Raw genomic sequence first — 19,196 nt, 5'->3', positions numbered from 1 at the left:
CCATTCCTATAGCCCTATACACCCAAGTGCTCAAAGATTACTCGATGATTAGCATATGTGCTTTGCGAAGTGTTTAGGTTAGTTAGGCTGCTATGTTAGCGTTTGCTCTAGGTCATGTCTAGTGATTATAAGTAAGGTTAGACACGCTCAAACCCCTCGGTGGTTGTGCACACCATTATAGTTGTATCTAGTGTGGCTTGTTAGTATTGTAAGATCACACCAATTACATTTATGATGTGACTGCCATTGTGTACTAGAGGGAACAAAGCCTGCGACATTTTAGCCATAAACTCAATAGTGGGACGGTAAGGAGCATCCGAGAGAGGCTAAAATCGGAGTACCACTTGCATGTGGAGATGGCACGAGGCTATTTATGGAGTTACCTGATAGGGAGAGGGAGCTTGGTGCCCGTGTGGGTTTCTCTTGCATGGGGCTCCAACGAGAAGTAAAAAGAAACTTGTGCGCTTTTTGATATCTCATGAAAATACCGACTTATCAATGATAATTTGTATCTCCATCGTATTTAAGTTTTCGTATTTATATTATCACCTTGATTGTGTGTTTACCTTCCTAGCTCAATTATAAACTAGTTGATACAACTGACACCTATGTTGCATATCTCTTTACGATAAAGATAGGAATACTTAGTCAAAAACCTTAGTTACACTATCCATATATCTTTTGATTAAGAGAAAAAATAGATGCTATAGATTAAACAGAAATTAGATTGGCTAATTTACTTCCCTTAGAGGCCACTAATTTTACATGTGATTCATGTGAGGAATCTTGGTAAGAGAGTTATGGCAATTGGAAAGTCTGTGCTCATGGAAACTGGATTAGAACCAATCAAATGTAAGAGCAAATCGGTTGAAAGAAAAAAAAATGATAGTTCAAAAATTCCCGTTTATTAAAAGTGACACCCATTTTCTCGCACGAGAGCGATTCACGACCACCTGGACAGCCGGTGGCCAACCTCGTTGCAACGCGTGTCCATACACTGAAGCTAAAACTTTCTTAGACTATCTCATTGTACTCTTATCTCACTCACTACTTTAAACTACACTTTGTAAACAGTATAATATACAGTATAAAAATAATATTTTGTACAACCGTTTATATGGTCTGCTGGAAATGGTCTTAACTGCGCGGACGTGAAAACTTCCTCAATAAACTAATGGATGACAAATATTCGAAGAAATCTTTGGCGTCGTGCTTGATCAGTTTTTTCTTCTTTTCGTGTAGGTTAGTTTTACAGTTATGTCATGATAAATGTACACGGCACCGTGTAACAACAGCTCTGCATTGAACTGAGCTGGGCTAGGAAGATTTTCCCACGTGGCTAAATCATTTCCTTAGCCAAGGACAAGGTCAGAAAATAAATGCAACAAAACAACTCCAGATATTAATGGAAAAATTGGGCGGTGCCGTGACCAAGTAAGAGATAGTTTAAGAGTCACAAAATCAAAGAAGATTAGAAGGGTTAATAAAATCACTTTCTTATTCAATTTTGAATAAAACTAGATTTTAGCCTCTCCAATATTCTCTGGTTTTTTACTCCAAAATTAGCTCTAAAAATTTTGCATGCTCTTTCTCCAAATAACTAAAGCGCGTCACGCTGCTTAGCTTATCTCAAGAAATCGTGATTATAGCAGCAAGGATTCGAGAAGCGCAGAACAGAAAATCATGAGGCAGTATGAACGCCTTACGACAAAATTCGACCAAATATATTGATGATACCATTGCACATTTCAGAGTAGACGGTACAGAAACCACACCAGAGACAGACACATCCCCCATATGAGCAGCAAAGAAAAGGGCCGGCACACCAGCAGTAAGTAACTGAGCAAAACTTCGAGGAGTATACGATACTCTTCCAATGGAGCAGAGGTAGTAGCCCACCCTCTTGTTTCCCTTGGAACTGCCTCCCATGCTTAGCTACTCTTGTTACTTCCATGAGTTCACCGCGCGTTCTGGAGGACCGACTTGCCTCAGCAACTGTCTCATCAGCACGCAGCAAAACAGCAGCTAAGATCAGTTGCTCGATCGTTATCTATGTACAGAAACACCGCAACCATTCTTAAAGAGTGTTTGTGTTTACCTGAAAATACGTCTCCAGCTTCTGCTTCAGAGTGGCATGCTCCCGCTTCATCTTCTGGAGCGACCGGCGGCATCTGAGCGAGCCATGGAATGAGATGCACCGCCGCTCAATGCAAGCAAAGAATGAGAGGGAAATAGGAAGAGTCGTCAGGTGTACACGGTACCCTTCCAGATTCCTGCCGTTGCAGTGGGCCTTCAGCATGGAGCACTCATTCTTCATCCTCAGTGCACCAATGCTGCGCCAAAAGCGAGGCCACCTTTTTAGTGAACTTGTAACCAAGTGCTATCTATATCTTACTAATCAGTTTTTGTATCAGTGAGCTGATGACAACTCTAAAAGCCAGGCCAGAGTAGGTTATCACAAGATTCTGTATTGCCGCAATGCAATTTCTGGGCATATTCATCCCCTCTATCTATACCTTGATCCACTGCCTTTGAACTGGTGCACCAGAGAATCCAGCCTGTAGAAATCCAGAGGGTACTTCTCACTGCAGAAATTCGAAGTCGCGTATATAAATTGTAGTACTAAAAAAACTCGGCACATAGCCCCGGACATTATGTTAAGCCATATATTGCTTACAGTGCTTGCTCTATGTTCGCCATCAATCTTGATGAATCCTTGAAGAACAAAGCCACAACTTCCTCGACAAAATTGGGGCTTGAATCATCCTGCAGCTCTTCCAGCTGACTGAACTGTTCATCCAGGTAACCCTGCAAGGAAAAGCACGGGGTTAGATATATTGAAAAGCAAAATATATAAGGAGCATTATGAAGGATACCACAACGTGAGAATATTTTGGAATTTTCCAACCAAAAAAAAATCATATCCCAGCCAGTGGAACTGCAGTTACTTGCAATTCCAAATCCTTCTTGTTCTAAGATACACCACAAAAGATTGCCTTTTAGGCAGCAGTCCACATAAAGATGAGCCAAGAGAGTTCCAGCAAGTGGTTTCTAGCTAGACTTCAACCTAGCTAGGCATAAAGGACACTCTAGGGTTTGTCTACCAGAAACTAATGCAAGATCATCAAAAACGATCCTAACCTATGATGACTCTGTAAAGTTTGAAAACCCCACCTTTCTGTATATTCTCAAAGGAATATAAACAGGAAATAAAGTGGCACGCTATTCTGTATGGTCGGCGACACCCTTCCCCACTATATCATATTGCATGTATATATACATGATGTAGCAGAATATGTTGTGTAACTTTATATATGCCAGATTAAAACCGGACAGAAAGAGCCATGCAGTTATTTACAAATTAAAGCCGATTTTAATTGGAATGTGTCAATATATAATCTGACTGACAAAATGAGCTATGCATGCTGATTACCCTGTCAAAACTAAGAGCTGATCCAGACAAGCAAACACATATTCATTAGTAGGTGGTGACCCCAGTTAGTTATTAGTCTCCCAGGTTTCCAGTGAACTGAGACAAAACCTGATCGAAGAGGCTTTTCTTCATGGAGATGGTCTGGCGCCGCAAGTCCATGTCGGCTAGCTCAGTCAGAGTGCAGAGTGCAGGCAAGTACAGACTACTACAGAGGACTCAGATGAGCACGCCGAGACACGAAATGAGCAAGGGTCTATATATAGAGGGAAACAGGACAATTTTAAAAACATGCAAAATCTTTATTCTACATTGATAATGTCCTCCTGTGAATAAAGCATAACAAAAAGACGGAGAACTTTTCTTTCTTTCTTTTTTTTCTTTTCTTTCCCTTGAAACTGTTGGAAGCTAGATAGCTCAAGTACAAATTGCGGCAAGTTGCGCTCTGAGTTCTTTACTTGATAAACCTAATAGAAGATTTCTCTGCAACCTAAGGTTTCTGTGTGGCTACGGTGTAAACAGCGAGGAACTTCAAAATATCATGGAACTGCACGACAGTAATGTATATATAGAACCATTGTACCCTAAAACCTGTTCGTTAAGAAGCTTGTATAAAAATACTACAGCAATATAATCTTTTGTCCCAAGTAAGTTAAGGTAGGTTAGAGATAAAATCCAAAAATACGAGGACAAAAAAACACGAAAGAGTAAAAGATAGACAATAGAGTTAATGGTAAATATAATAGCTCACCTATCTTTAGCTAATTCTTTATAGATATTCCACACCTCAAGATACCTTTTAACCATCTCGTCCTAAGTGATTTTAGGTCAACTCTTACCTCTTTTTACACTATCGACCCACTCTAAAATCTCTCTATGCACCGGTGCCTTGAGATCGAGAGGTCTCATTTGGACATGTTCGAACCATCTCAACTGACATTGAATCAATTTCTCTTCAATAGGTATCACTTCGTATCTATCCCGAATATCTTCATTTCGGACTTTATCTCTTCTTATGTGTCCACAAAACCAACGCAACATGCACATCTCTGCTACACTCAGTTGATGGACATATCGCCTTTTTGTCGGACAACATTCAACATCATGTAACATCGCCAGATCATGTACTTAGTCTTACTCCTACTATGTCTGAAACCTTTTTCGACTCCAGTCTCCAATGTTGGGATATTTTCTTGGATGTCCTATTGACCTTGTCCATCACCAAGGCAAATAAATAAGGGTTCAATGTTGAACCATGTAGTCCTATTTTAATTGGAAAATCCCTAATATCGCCATTACATGTTTGGACAAGTGCCATCGCATCCTTGTATATATCCTTGATGAGAGTAATGTATTTAGTTGCGGCTTTGTGCTTTTCAAATGCCCACCAAATGACATATCTCAATTATTTGTTATACGTCTTCTCGAGGTCAACAAAGACCATATGCAAGTTCTTCTACTTATATCTTTCCATCAATTGCCGTATTAGAAAAATCGTCTCCATGGTTGATCTTCCAGCCATAAACTCAAACTGATTTTAGGTCACACTTGTCACTCTTCGGCAATTAGAAAAATCGTCTCCATGGTTGATCTTCCAGCCATAAACTCAAACTGATTTTAGGTCGCACTTGTCACTCTTCCTAGGTGGTGCTCGATAACCCTCTTCTAGAGCTTCATCGTATGACTCATCAGCTTAATCTTACGGTACTTAGTATAACTTTGAACATCTCTAAAGATTGGTACTAATATAAGAGACTAGATAATTAATCGGCAAATATACACAGTTGCATATTTTTCTGTAACTTGTACACGAGGGCCCTTTCTTTCTGTGGGTGACAGATTGGGTGAAAGCTATTCCTCTATTCAATAGTTGCGATTCAGCCAGTCTCGCTATCTGATGATGAAGGCCATCAAAGATTATTTAGTGGTTGATGAAGAGGACAGATTCACTAAATCTGGAAATTCTAACTTTTTTAAAAGATATCTTCTACTACAAATTAGATTGTGGAAGAATTTCAATGTCTTTAAATGACATCAACCTTTGAAATTCCGTGTGAGTATTTAACATAAAGAAAAATTCCTTTTAATTAACAAAATTACACACAACTGGAGTAGTAACTACGGTCAAGCTGCCTCTAGAAAACTTATAGGCGGTTATGTTCCATTCCTTATGATAATGTTGCCAGACTTAATGTCAGGGACTAAGAACAAAGATGACAGATTGGTCTTTGTACATTAATACTAATAATCTTGCCATGAAAATACAGAATGGAAATGCATTTGATTGAACATGCAAATTAAAAAAATTGTTTAACGCAAGGAATAGTTACATAATTTCTGATATCATCATTCCTAATACAGATGAATTCCATAAAGCATGGCAGTTTCGCCTGTTCAGTGATTACACAAAAATATTCCAATAGCCTTTTTCATGAAAACAACCAAAGTATTGCAACTCTGGTAACAGCAGAACAGAAAGAGTACTTGGTACTGCAAGAAAAGACCATTAGCGGCACCCAAGATACAGCACCAATACATCATAAAAGCTGGACACGTCAGCGAGATCTGTCATGTGGTGAACCAAAGGAGCTCAAGTGTCTGCTGCTTTTCGCCACATCTCACCTCTCCTAAAACATTGTCTAAAAAAGACTAACAAATAGGAATGGCTCTGAGACATACTCATCAAATGGCTGAAGCAAGCATCCAACCAAAAAGGAAGAAGATAAATAGTAGCTTCTCCATGCTTTTACACTAAAACCAAATGAAGAATTCGATGATAAAGAGGAAGATGCATAGTGGGCAGGAAATTCTCACTTTATTCCTTTCTAGTAGCTACTCCCATGGTTTTTTGGTTGTATTTGTATATTTTTATTGTTGTTAGGCCCCATCCTCTACTTTCGATAAATGTTGAAAAGAGGAATAAATTGTATAATTGGAGCGGTGATAATGACCTGTAGGTATCTCCGCTGGATAGTGATAAGAGAATATGAACCTGGAACAGGACATTAAAGTGACAGATATTGGTTTAAATTGTTACTGTCAGTAAAGTTCTTATCTGGAGGAATCATGACAACAAGATGCATAACAAACACTAGCCGCAGAGAACAAATCTAATCACAAAGTGAGAGGTGGAGTAGCCAACACATCAATACCTTGACAGTTGCAGGAATTGTTGCACTTCTTTTCTATATATGTGCACCTGAGCACCTTGCCGTGCATATTCCCAGAACAACAGTATTAAAAAGGAGAAGCAGATAAGGAGAGACAGCATCCTTTCCATGTAAAGCAAGAGCGCAGGGCATGAGTTTATATTTCGTATTTTTATTCCGCAGATGCAGAAATTGGATCGTCCAACATAGAGTTCCATTTAAAATAATAACAATACAATAATTCAACATAGAAATAGATAACATATCAACGAATATAATCATGATCCGTCTTGCGATACAGGCCTCATGAAGATCGATGAGTATAATATATTAACTTGTCTCATATAAGTATTATGTGCATTGTTAATGTTTTTTTGTGTAATACAAGAATTGGGAGGACCTATCTAGGGACACCATATTGGGTTCTCTTTGTCATTCACTACCCTGATCTAGTGAAGGTGTCAGCCGGAGATAGCATGGAGGAGGTGCTCGTTAGTAACTGGGACGAGTACAAGTTGAAGAAGGAACGGGATCACACCGACAGACAGGGACTGATGTGACATGACTTTTGGGTATGAAGTCTATTGTTTTTATTCTGTTTCTTAATATTTTTACTTTATGACTTATAACCTTGTATTTGTATTCTTAATGTTGTAGTTGTGTTATCGGTTGCCTAACGGCATGGATTACATGGGGCACGCTGAACGTGTCTTCCAAACCAATGAGCTGGTAAAGGATGTAATAAACTATGTAAGAATTTAGACCACAAATCTGTATTTTTAAAATCATCCAGAAAAAGCAGGCCCCTTGAACAAAAAGGAAGGGTCCTTAAGGATATATCTGACTAAGGAATAATATCATGAGGTTAGTATTTGATTTGTTTTATTCTTTTTTGTTAATTGTTGTGATTGATATAATATGTAATCTTATGTGTGCAAGTGATGATTCTATGGATGGCGCCCGTGCCTAATGCGTACCAGTGGCGGAGGACGCTAGAAAATTTAGGTATTGCTAACGTAGCGATAAATAAAAATTTACGACACAAATTAAAGTAATTTATAGCTACAAAATAAGTAATAGATATTGAAAAATACCTAATTTAATAGTCATCTTGATTATACTTCATTTACAACCAAATGTCATATAGCGAATAAAATCTGAAAAAAAGAAAAAATGAGTTATTAATGGCAAATTGAAGTAAAAATTGTTGAAGAAGTGAAATAAGAATATACCTCTAGTTGAGTCTAGTTCTAGGAGATCTAGGCAATTGCATATGTATTTCGGGTTCATTGCAAACTCCACTAGCGCGAGTGCTTATATACTTCTACTAGAAGTTTGACTGAAATAGCTCTTCAAATCTGTCATTTTATGAAGCATATAACATGTATTAAATAACTAGAAGACATTACAACAGGGAGTGTTCACATAATAACGAGAAATACTTTTTTGGGCCATATTCTTTGTCTTGTTTTTGTTTCTATCCATGTCTGCTATTTGGAAATTGGAAAATCTGCACATTAAAAAATCTATTGGATTAGACATGTTGTTTTGTTTCTATTGAAATTGAAAAATCAAATTGAAAAATCTGCATATTAAAAATTGAAAGACATTACAATTTATAATTACAACCCTACCAATTACCAAACCTGCAAACCATACCGGTCCAGCACATGTGCTGCTCTCCTGCGTGGGCAGTGTGGCTGCGTTGCATGGTTGTGCGGCCTGCAGCCAGCCGGCCAGCAGCCAGGCGCCAAGGCGTGACTCGCGCATGGCGGACTAGCGGTCGGGCGTCGGGCGGAGCCGCGGTCAGCGGAGGTGGCCAGGCAAGCGTGGCTGCGCGGGCAGCCGCAGGCAGCCGCCGCCCCGCTATTCGACGCCTTGTCGCCTCGTCGCTCGCCAAGACACCGACTGCCTATGCTTCTGTTCCACTCGGTCACTCGAGCTGGCGGCCAGCGCTCTACACCTGTTGCCCTAATCTCTTGCTGGGCCAGCCCAAGGTATTGCCCAAGCAATACTGGGCCATATTGGGCCCTCCGCCCCTGATGCGTACCATGTTTGGTGTCGACGCTGGGCTTCCGAAGGCTTTCAGAAAGCATTAGCGCATCCCAGAGAATGTCGAGGCACCGAACCTAACCACAAATTCGGCGGCGGCGACATCCCCCGAAAAGCTAAAAGAATGGTAAGTTTGATCTAGCCATATCGATCACCAATTAGTATTTTGCTTATATTGAAAGCAACGTGTGGCCAAAAGCCTAGCGACATTGAGGTGTTCATGGAGGGCCACAAAGGACCAGACCCTAATAACCCCGAGCAGTTGTGCATCCAGACAACCAACAGATCGACCGTTAAGTTTTGGCTCAAAATTATAAAAGTCCAAAGTATAAAAATTTCTGCATGTGTAAGTTCATGAATGATGTATTGGTGGCATATGGGGAGGGGATGGTTCAATGTCATGGCCCCGACTTTGACTGGCGAAATGAGCCGGTGGATCTCTCTGTGGTGTACGTTAGTGGTGGGGGAAAAGCGCATGGACGATTAGCTCTAACTTATAAAGTTACATGGTTGATACTAAATTAGTTTAGGGCATTAGCACTCTGGTGAGATGTGAAACTCATCACTATGATTAGTAACTCCTCTATTTTTTGCTAAGGAACTTGTTTCATATGCAGTGCATACTTATGACCATACCTCAAACACCATGATTAGTAACTCATGCATATGGATTCGTATAGTTTGTAACCTTGCTGGCAGAGAGTATGTGTTGATCCTAGAGTCTGAGGAAGGAGCACAAGAGGGAGCCTAGAATTCCACTGCTTGATCATGGTGTTTGAGACCGCTTGATAAATGTACTGCACTGAGTAAGAAGTGAAACGAGGACTAATGATTAAGTTTATGCTTGTCTTAATTGTATGCTATCATGATTGCTTAGAAGGAGGCAAACTTAGATTAATCACAAAGACTAGAATATGAAGCTAAAACTTGATTAGATAGTTACTGCTCTCTTTTGGAAACCAAAACCCTCAGCCAAAAATCCTCATGTGTCTAGAAGTAGTGGAGTAATTTCCACACACCGGGTAAGTCTTGCTGAGTATTAGCATACTCAGCCTTGCTTGTGGCACCGTCTTTTCCAGGTACTTCTTTTAAGGAAATGGTTGCTGGTGTGATTTGGCCCTCCACCCTGCCACTAGGTTGGACGGTCGAGTGGGATGCGACCTCTACTGAAGAGGACCATGAGAAGTAGCTTATGGATCGGTTTCACCATACCCCTCATGTGTCGTCGTTTAGATTCTGCTACAATTAAATAATGAACTCTGTTTTATGATTTCAAAACTCTATGATGTAACAATGATGTACTAATATTTTTAATTATGGTTATTATGGTATGTTGTATTCACAGGTCTCATCTTCATATGAGGTATGGTTTTTTCATCTCGCAAGGTGGTTAAACGGACTAGATCCGACGAACTGTTAGTTTAATCTAATTTAAGTGTGCCATCGCCCATGGGTGGGACCCGTGAACTTAAGTTGGATTAATCTGGTTGGTTCCACCACACTGTGGTCTAGGAAGAAGACGTCGGTATAGCTCAATATTTCGGTTGTCCTTAACGCTGATGAAGCTTGTCGCGCCTAAGTTGAGGACAAAGGGGCTCAAGTGAGGATGGAACGCCTCATGGAAGCTTTAGAACAGCGTCGATGACACTAGTGGTGACGGGACAAAGTTCTAGTGGTTGGTGGCTTGAGTTTTGGTGAGTAGGGGCTCATAGGATGCCAGCTTTTATAGTTGAGTGCCATTTATTGGGAGGAAATGGTGATGACAACGGAAGTGTAGTCGTGGAGGCGATGATGAACACTAAGATGTTCTCTGCGTTGATGGATGACATTAAAAAGGGGTCAGGTAGGGACAAAGGGCCTTATGCTACGCGAGACCTTCTCTGTCAGCTAATGGTCGTGGGGTGTCAGGCTGAGCCTCACGGGGGCTTGGATGCTGACAGAATATACGCCATGAATAGGGAGACGAACACGGAGTTAGGGATGACAAGTTGACCCCACTGGTTAGAGAGAGAGTGGGAGAGAGGCATTAATAGGGCTGGCCCATCCATTAGAGATTACAAAGGAGGGGAGACGAGGGCACGTGCGCGTGGTCTGACAAGGCGGTCTCACTTGTCAGCAATCGAGAGGGAGTGGGTTGTGGGTGCACGCTGTGCTTCTAGGATGGAAGCCTCCTATGCCGGCTTAGGGCAATAGTTTTGTTTAATTGTTTTAAAAATAGAATTTTAATTTTAATTCCTAAATTCAAAGCAAATGATGTCCAAATTATTTGAATATTTGTTAGAAAACAATAATCGATCAGAGAAACATGTTAGCAAAGTTTGGGCACATTTCAAGGTAAAGTTTTTTATAAGAAAAATTATGTCCCTCTATTTATTTAAAATAATGGATTGCGTATGATAAAACAAAATACTTCATGATTTTTAGTATCCACACTGCGGGCGCCTGGCGGCCTATTTTCTGGCAGGCGGCAACGCGCTGCGCGCGGCGAGGCAGCGGCCGACGAGGCGGGCGACTGGCCGACTGGGTGAGCACCGGAGGCGAAGAGGCGGTCAGGCCGGAGGACAACACTCACTTGCCCTGCCCTAGCGGCTAGCGGAGTAGCGGTGGCGGCTGGGCGGCTGGCGTCCTCCTGTCCTGGCGACCAGTCGAACAGGGCAACAGCCAACAGGCCCCAGTGACCGTGTGGTATGGATGCGTGAGAATAATAGGCCAAGACATGGTAACGGGCCGGCTGGAGGAGGTAGGAAGGACATAGTTTTAGCCCAAAGTAACATAATTCCTTCACTATTTTGCTTATTTCCTATTTCCTATGTATATATTAATATATACTACATACATGTATATATTAAAAAATTGTAAAAAATAATGGGTATTCACTTGAATACCTTTGAATTTAGTGGGGCCTGACCCTGCTCATAAGTGGTGTTTTATGTTGCTAGCATATGTTGGAGATAATAACCCATGAGTTATCTTGAGTTAGCTAGCTCGTTGTAGTTTTCTTTCTTCAGTTTCATCAATTACTGTTAGCTGTATTTTCTTTAGTTTCGTCAGACACTGAGTCAGTTAATTTAGCGCTCGGGAGTAGCTCAAACGCACTCCAATAGTTATGTAAATTTTAGCTCTCTAAATCACATATTTAAGAAGTTGCTAAATAGCTTTTGGAGTAAAAAAAATGTGAGTTCTCCAATAGTTCTCTAAATATAGGTTGTAATTTTGTTTTGTATTTATCCACATAAAAAATAAGTCACAAAAACTATATAATGCAGTCAACATTTTTGTTTAGAGAGTTGTTAAATGGTTGTCAAATGTAGAGAGAAAATAAGGTTAGATGACAAGTTGTTAAATTTAGAAAGTTCATTTAGAGAACTGTTGGAGAATAGTTTTCATGTTAACTACCTAAATTATTGATTTAGGAAGTCTTTTAGAGAACCACTAGAGTTGCTCTTAGGACCATCTCTTCTTCATGCAAAAGTGGAGATGTGTTGTGCTTTGTTCGCTGGTTGTGGGATGGTACAGACACGCGACGTGCGCGTACATGTAGGGTGTTTGTCAATACAATCAGAAAACGCAGTCGGTTTCGCTGCGAGTGTGTTCGCGTGATAACTCCCACGGAAAAGAAGTTGGTAGCTACTCTTCAGTATCATAATCTGAGTTTTAAATTATATAATCTGAATCTATAATTTAGTTATTTATTTACCTGCTGGATTATTTGCGTTGGATTATTTACGCTAGATTATATAATCTAGAGATATTATAATCCGAACCAAACAGTGCTGTGAGGGGTGGAGCACGTGCACAAGCACAACAGCGGTGGAGGCTCGGGAAGGTGGGGTTGCATCCACGAATCAATGAGGAGAAGTTGTGGGCTGGTTCTCCGTGTTCCTACAAAATTGTAGAGTCCAACAGGGGCAACGGAGATGGCCGGAAGCGGAATAGGGAGAAGTAGGAGCTATCAATGGTGGCAGCGGCGGTGATTGGAGCTCTGGAGTGGAATATGCTGTATGGGAGGACGCTGGGCGCCTGGGCACTCTAGGCACCGGATAGGGGGCTCTTGTAGGAATGTAGGGGCGGAGACGAGGGAGAAAAGGAGGGCCGTGGAGCTCGGCCATGGTGGCCATGACCTAGCGCGCACGATAGAGCGGACCACGTTGCGATCGCGTCGGTTGGGGAGCATGAAGAGAGAGAAGATCTGGCGTGCTCTGATGGGATCGGCGCAGCGGGAGCATGGGGGCTTGGTCCACGCAGGTGCTTGGTCGCGCACTCGCGCCGCGCGGCTCCGGCGCGCGGCGATGGCAGGCGAAAAGGGGAGGGAGCCAAAGGAAGGGTGTGTCCCTGACGGTAGGGTCCATCCGTCAGCAGGAGGAGCGCCGGACCTAGCTGTCAGTGAATGAGAGAGAGAGGTGCATGCTGGCTTCTGCACGGGAATTGGGCCAGCCTGCTGGGTTATCTTCCCGCACGACTGACAGATGCGGGCCTAGAGAGATCACAGCAGTGGGAGGCTGTGCGGGCCAGATACGGCCTAAATAGAGAGAGAGGAGGGTTTCTATCATTTTCAAATACTGTAACTCAGTTTGAAACTTAAATACAAATATTTTGAGTCAAGTAAGTTTTTAAAGTTATCTCAACCATCTAAAATTTTAAAACTGCGTGATTTTAAACATAGTTCCAAATTTAGATTTAGATTTATTTTTCAAACAAGACTTAATACTTTATTTTAGAAATAGGATAAAACCTATTCGAGCCTTTCACGAATTTTATAAATTTACTTTCACTTAATAAAATTTATTTAAAGTAGTGGATGCAAACAATTAAATATAATTAACTATAGATATTTTTTAGAAACTCATAATTTTCTATTGTTTAAATTACAAGCAACCTATTTTTAATATTTGGCCATTAAAACATTCATTTTATTTAGTTCTTTTATTTATAACCAAAAATAGAAATTTTAGTTAAACACAAACAAAACAACAAAGGCTACATGTTGTCGAACCATCAAAAGAATAGCAGGACATCGATATCTCTAAAATGCAGGCTTTGCTGACGAGCTTCTTTTTTTAAACACTAGGTTCGAAGGTTGACAGAAGCTTCAGTGCCTTCAAAGATTTTCCTATTCCAAACTTTCCATATTTCCTAGAGGGTACCCTTGTTTTTTAATTGTGAACATGACTAGTACTTTCTCAATCTAAAAAATTGTTCACCACTTAGGTTAGCAACTAGGATGTGTTGAGATCCTTTTTGCTATCACTAATAAGTTAGGTTGCTATGTCTAATGCTTTTTGAGTCATTCAATATCTTGGTCATATTCATAATGTTTTCAAAAATAGGTCAAGATAAGTGACAAATAGAAAAGATCAAGATATGTTTGCGTTCATCACTGCATCAGTGTATTGAGACTGTATCTCTTTGCGCCTTCAGAAGAATTTGAGTTTTGTAGTGTATGATCAAAATCGTTGTCTTTAGCTTTTAATTGCATATTTTGCATATTTTGCACCCGATTGAAATGTTAGAGTTGGCAATGCTTACAACCTCTCACGCTCACATGCTTCGACTAAATCATGAATTTAGTTTTAAAAATGTTTTTTGTTGAAAGGGTCCATCACACAAGCTTGCCACTGAACCCTTGAGTGTCGATGTATGGTCGCAACACACGGCATTGTACTAGTTGAACATAAGTTCTTGGTCTATCTTTAGAACAATGAGTGAATGTTGTATCGTTTAGTTCACCTTGTACAGTTTTGCTTAGCACTTAATAATTGTTGTTTTAGTGGTGACTATCTCTTTTGATAATGTTCAAATGGATTCGAACCATATAATTTACAATCTTGTGCATGTGATCAATTTTGATTATTATACACCACTTAGAGCATCTTTACATTCTAATTACTATACACCTGAAAGCTCTTGCACTTTTTGTATTTCTTTCTGCTCTCATGTATTTCACAAGGGGGAAAATTCTTTTTGAGGGGGAGTTGCGGTTTTTGTGCATACTTTTTTGAGGCAAATATTGTAAGGAGAAATCCCTACAATTTTTTCATTAATCAAGGAGTATATTTACATATTACATTGAGGGAGGGAGGGTGATGTTCACTAGGTTTTTATAGTTGTTGCAGGCAGATTTTGATCCAATTCACCAATGAGGACTTCATTCTATAACAGATTAGGATCATTTCTTTTTGGAACATGTCTTTGCATATGATTGTCGTGGGTGGAGTATTTTTGAATATCCAATTGTTTCTGCATCTTCATATAAACCAAGACATGGTTATGATGGCCTCCATTCCACATGGTTTTGTCTGTTGCAGACACATTCCTTGTACCGCCAAGGAGAGATGTGGTGTGCGGAGGAGGTGATCCCAATGAGCTGCCAACATCTCCGGGCATAGTTACATTTCAGGAATAGGTGAGCCATAGTTACTTCGTTTTGTAGTATGCAGTTTTTTGCAAGTGTATGGGAAAGGGAACATGTTTCTTCTTTTGAGCAGGGATCTGGAGTTCAGCCTCTCTTTCAGCAGAAGCTAGAAGAACACTTTTGTTTTGGTTGACATTTTGATTTCCACAACTAGTTATAAACAGGGTGAACGGGCTCACACCCCATCATGTGTTTGTAGGCGTTCTGAGAAAAGTACTGTGAGCAACTTAGGAGTTCTAGGTAGGCATTTGCGTGTTTTTTATCATCCCACCGATTGAACCATAGTTGGGTAGAGCGTCCATCTTCAATTGTCACCTGTGAGAATTCTTTGAATGTGCTACGGCTTGTAAGGATACTTCTTCGCCAAAAGGACCCAACCATTTTTTGCAAAAGGCACTGTGTCTCATCTATAGTGGTTATTATAGACAATATCCACCCATGGGATGACGAGTCTATTGAGCATTTTGTTGTCGATTTTTCATAAGCAGCACCTCATTTGTGTTGCTAGGTTAAGAATGCCCAACCCACCTTGTTTTTGGGTTTGTATGCTAGGGCCCATGCTGTCTGTGGTAGCTTTCTTACGTTGATGTTAGCCCCCTCCACAAACAAAGTTTTCTATACTTATCAATTTGCTTGATCACTAAGAGGGGGAGTTTGAGGGTGCACATGTAATATGTAGGGATTGATGAAAGCACTACATTTACCATTTGCAACTTGCCAGCTTGTGACAAAAAGTGAGAGGTTGATATTAGGGGGTGTTTGGTTTGATAGTCGCCTAGAGGGGGGGGGTGAATAGGGCGAAACTGAAATTTACAAATATAAACACAACTACAAGCCGGGTTAGCGTTAGAAATAAAATCGAGTCCGCGAGAGAGGGCGCAAAACAAATCGCAAGCGAATAAGTAAGTGAGACACGCGGATTTGTTTTACCGAGGTTCGGTTCTCCCAAACCTACTCCCCGTTGAGGAGGCCACAAAGGCCGGGTCTCTTTCAACCCTTCCCTCTCTCAAACGGTCCTTCGGACCGAGTGAGCTTCTCTTCTCAAATCACTTGGGAATCAAACTTCCCGCAAGGGCCACCACACGATTGGTGCCTCTTGCCTCAATTACAAGTGAGTGTTTGATCACAAGAAAGAATGCGAAAGAAAAGAAGCGATCCAAGCGCAAGAGCTCAAATGAACACTAAAAATCACTCTCTCTAATCACTAATGCTTTGTATGGAGTTGGGAGAGGATTTGATCTCTTTTGGTGTGCTTTGCAATGAATGCTAGCTCTTGTATAGTGGTTGGAAGCTGGAAAAACTTGGATGCAATGAATGGTGGGGTGGTTGGGGTATTTATAGCCCCAACCACCAAAAGTGGCCGTTGGAAGGCTGTCTGTTCGATGGCACACCGGACAGTCCGGTGCCCCCTGCCACGTCATCACTGCCGTTGGATTCTGACCGTTGGAGCTTCTGACTTGTGGGCCCGCCTGGGTGTCCGGTGCACACCGGACATGCACTGTTCACTGTCCGGTGCGCCGGCATGGGCGACTCTGACTTCTGCGTGCGCTGCGCGCGCATTAAATGCCGTTGCAGGTAGCCGTTGGCGCGAAGTAGCCGTTGCTCCGAGGATGCACCGGACAGTCCGGTGCACACCGGACAGTCCGGTGAATTTTAGCGGACTAGCCGTTGGAGTTTCCCGAAGCTGGCGAGTTCCTGAGGCCGACCTCCCTTGGCGCACCGGACACTGTCCGGTGTACACCAGACAGTCCGGTGAATTATAGCGCGAGTGCCTCCGGAGATTCCCGAAGGTGGCGAGTTCGAGTTGGAGTCCTTTGGTGCACCGGACACTGTCCGGTGGTGCACCGGACACTGTCCGGTGTACACCGGACAGTCCGGTGCTCCCAGACCAGAGGACCTTCGGTTGCCACTTTGCTCCTTTGTTGAATCCAAAACTTGGTCTTTTTATTGGCTGAGTGTGAACCTTTTACACCTGTATAATCTATACACTTGGGCAAACTAGTTAGTCCAATTATTTGTGTTGGGCAATTCAACCACCAAAATTATATAGGAACTAGGTGTAAGCCTAATTCCCTTTCAATCTCCCCCTTTTTGGTGATTGATGCCAACACAAACCAAAGCAAATATAGAAGAGCATAATTGAACTAGTTTGCATAATGTAAGTGTAAAGGTTGCTTGGAATTTAGCCAATAAATACTTACAAGATATGCATGGATTGTTTCTTACTTATAACATTTTGGACCACGTTTGCACCACATGTTTTGTTTTTGCAAAATCTTTTGTAAATCTTTTCTAAGTTCTTTTGCAAATAGTCAAAGGTAGTGAATAAAGTTTTGCAAAGCATTTTCAAGATTTGAAATTTTCTCCCCCTGTTTCAAATGCTTTTCCTTTGACTTAAACAAAACTCCCCCTAAATGAGATCCTCCTCTTAGTGTTCAAGAGGGTTTTGATATGCCTTTTTGAAATGCTACTTTCTTCCCCTTTTTTTTGAACACAATAGGATACCAATTGAAAATATTCAACACTAAGTTTTTGAAATTGGTGGTGGTGCGGTCCCTTTTGCTTTGTGGTGGTGCGGTCCCTTTTGCTTTGGGCTCATTTCTCCCCCTTTTTGGCATGAATCGCCAAAAACGGAACCATTAGAGCCCTTGAAGTGCTATCTTCCCCTTTGGTCATGAAATAAATGAGTTAAGATTATACCAAAGACGAAGTCTGGACCTTTTGCCTTGGGCTCCCCCAAAGACAAAGTCCTTTTCTTGGTGCTCATGCTTTCTCCCCCATGAATGGAGAGTGACTTGGAGCGTCGACGAGGTATGAGTTACGGAGTGGAAGCCTTTGTCTTCGCCGAAGACTCCAATTCCCTTTCAATACACCTATGACTTGGTTTGAGATAGACTTGAAAACACATTAGTCATAGCATATGAGAGAGACATGATCAAAGGTATATATAAAAGAGCTATGTGTGCAAACTTAGGAAAAGAAGTTGCGCGAATCAAGAATATTGAGCTCATGCCTAAGTTTGTTAAAAGATTGTTCATCAAGAGGCTTGGTAAAGATATCGGCTAATTGATCTTTAGTGTTAATATAAGAAATCTCGATATCCCCCTTTTGTTGGTGATCCCTTAAAAAGTGATACCGAATGGCTATGTGTTTAGTGCGGCTATGCTCGACGGGATTGTCGGCCATTTTGATTGCACTTTCATTATCACATAGCAAAGGGACTTTGGTTAATTTGTAACCGTAGTCCCGCAGGGTTTGCCTCATCCAAAGTAATTGCGCACAACAATGGCCTGCGGCAATGTACTCGGCTTCGGCGGTGGAAAGAGCGACCGAATTTTGCTTCTTTGAAGCCCAAGACACCAAGGATCTTCCCAAGAACTGGCAAGTCCCCGATGTGCTCTTTCTATTGATTTTGCACCCCGCCCAATCGGCATCCGAATATCCAATCAAATCAAATGTGGATCCCCTAGGATACCAAAGCCCAAACTTAGGAGTATAAGCCAAATATCTCAAGATTCGTTTCACGGCCATAAGGTGAGCTTCCTTAGGGTCGGCTTGGAATCTTGCACACATGCATACGGAAAGCATAATATCCGGTTGAGATGCACATAAATATAGCAAAGAACCTATTATCGACTGGTACACCTTTTGATCCACGGACTTACCTCCCGTGTCGAGGTCGAGATGTCCATTAGTTCCCATGGGTGTCTTGATGGGCTTGGCATCCTTCATTCCAAACTTGGTTAAGATGTCTTGAGTGTATTTCGTTTGGCTAATGAAGGTGCCCTCTTGGAGTTGCTTTACTTGGAATCCTAAGAAATACTTCAACTCCCCCATCATAGACATCTCGAATTTCTGTGTCATAATCCTACTAAACTCTTCACAAGTAGACTCGTTAGTAGACCCAAATATAATATCATCAACATAAATTTGGCACACAAACAAGTCATTTTCAAGAGTTTTAGTAAAGAGTGTAGGATCGGCTTTACCGACTTTGAAGCCATTAGCAATAAGGAAATCTCTAAGGCATTCATACCATGCTCTTGGGGCTTGCTTGAGCCCATAAAGCGCCTTAGAGAGCTTATAGACATGATTAGGATACTCACTGTCTTCAAAGCCGGGAGGTTGCTCAACATAGACCTCTTCCTTGATT

General features: G+C 41.4%; 1 protein-coding gene across 1 annotated transcript; it reads right to left on the bottom strand.

The window, feature by feature from the left end:
* Positions 1-1,702: 1,702 nt before the first annotated feature.
* LOC103630112 (Histidine-containing phosphotransfer protein 4) lies at positions 1,703-3,971 on the bottom strand. Its single transcript, XM_008651201.2, has 6 exons — positions 3,542-3,971; positions 2,678-2,808; positions 2,517-2,585; positions 2,262-2,333; positions 2,099-2,171; positions 1,703-1,995 (listed from the first exon to the last, which is right to left on the bottom strand). Exons 1-6 carry the CDS (start codon positions 3,590-3,592, stop codon positions 1,945-1,947), a joined length of 447 nt encoding a protein of 148 aa, XP_008649423.1. The 5' UTR covers positions 3,593-3,971; the 3' UTR covers positions 1,703-1,944.
* Positions 3,972-19,196: the final 15,225 nt, after the last annotated feature.

This window comes from Zea mays, chromosome 6 (assembly GCF_902167145.1).
Source record: "Zea mays cultivar B73 chromosome 6, Zm-B73-REFERENCE-NAM-5.0, whole genome shotgun sequence".
Lineage (NCBI taxonomy): Eukaryota > Viridiplantae > Streptophyta > Magnoliopsida > Poales > Poaceae > Zea > Zea mays.
Note: the sequence above shows the minus strand (reverse complement) of the source record. Positions and strands in the feature narration are given on the sequence as shown.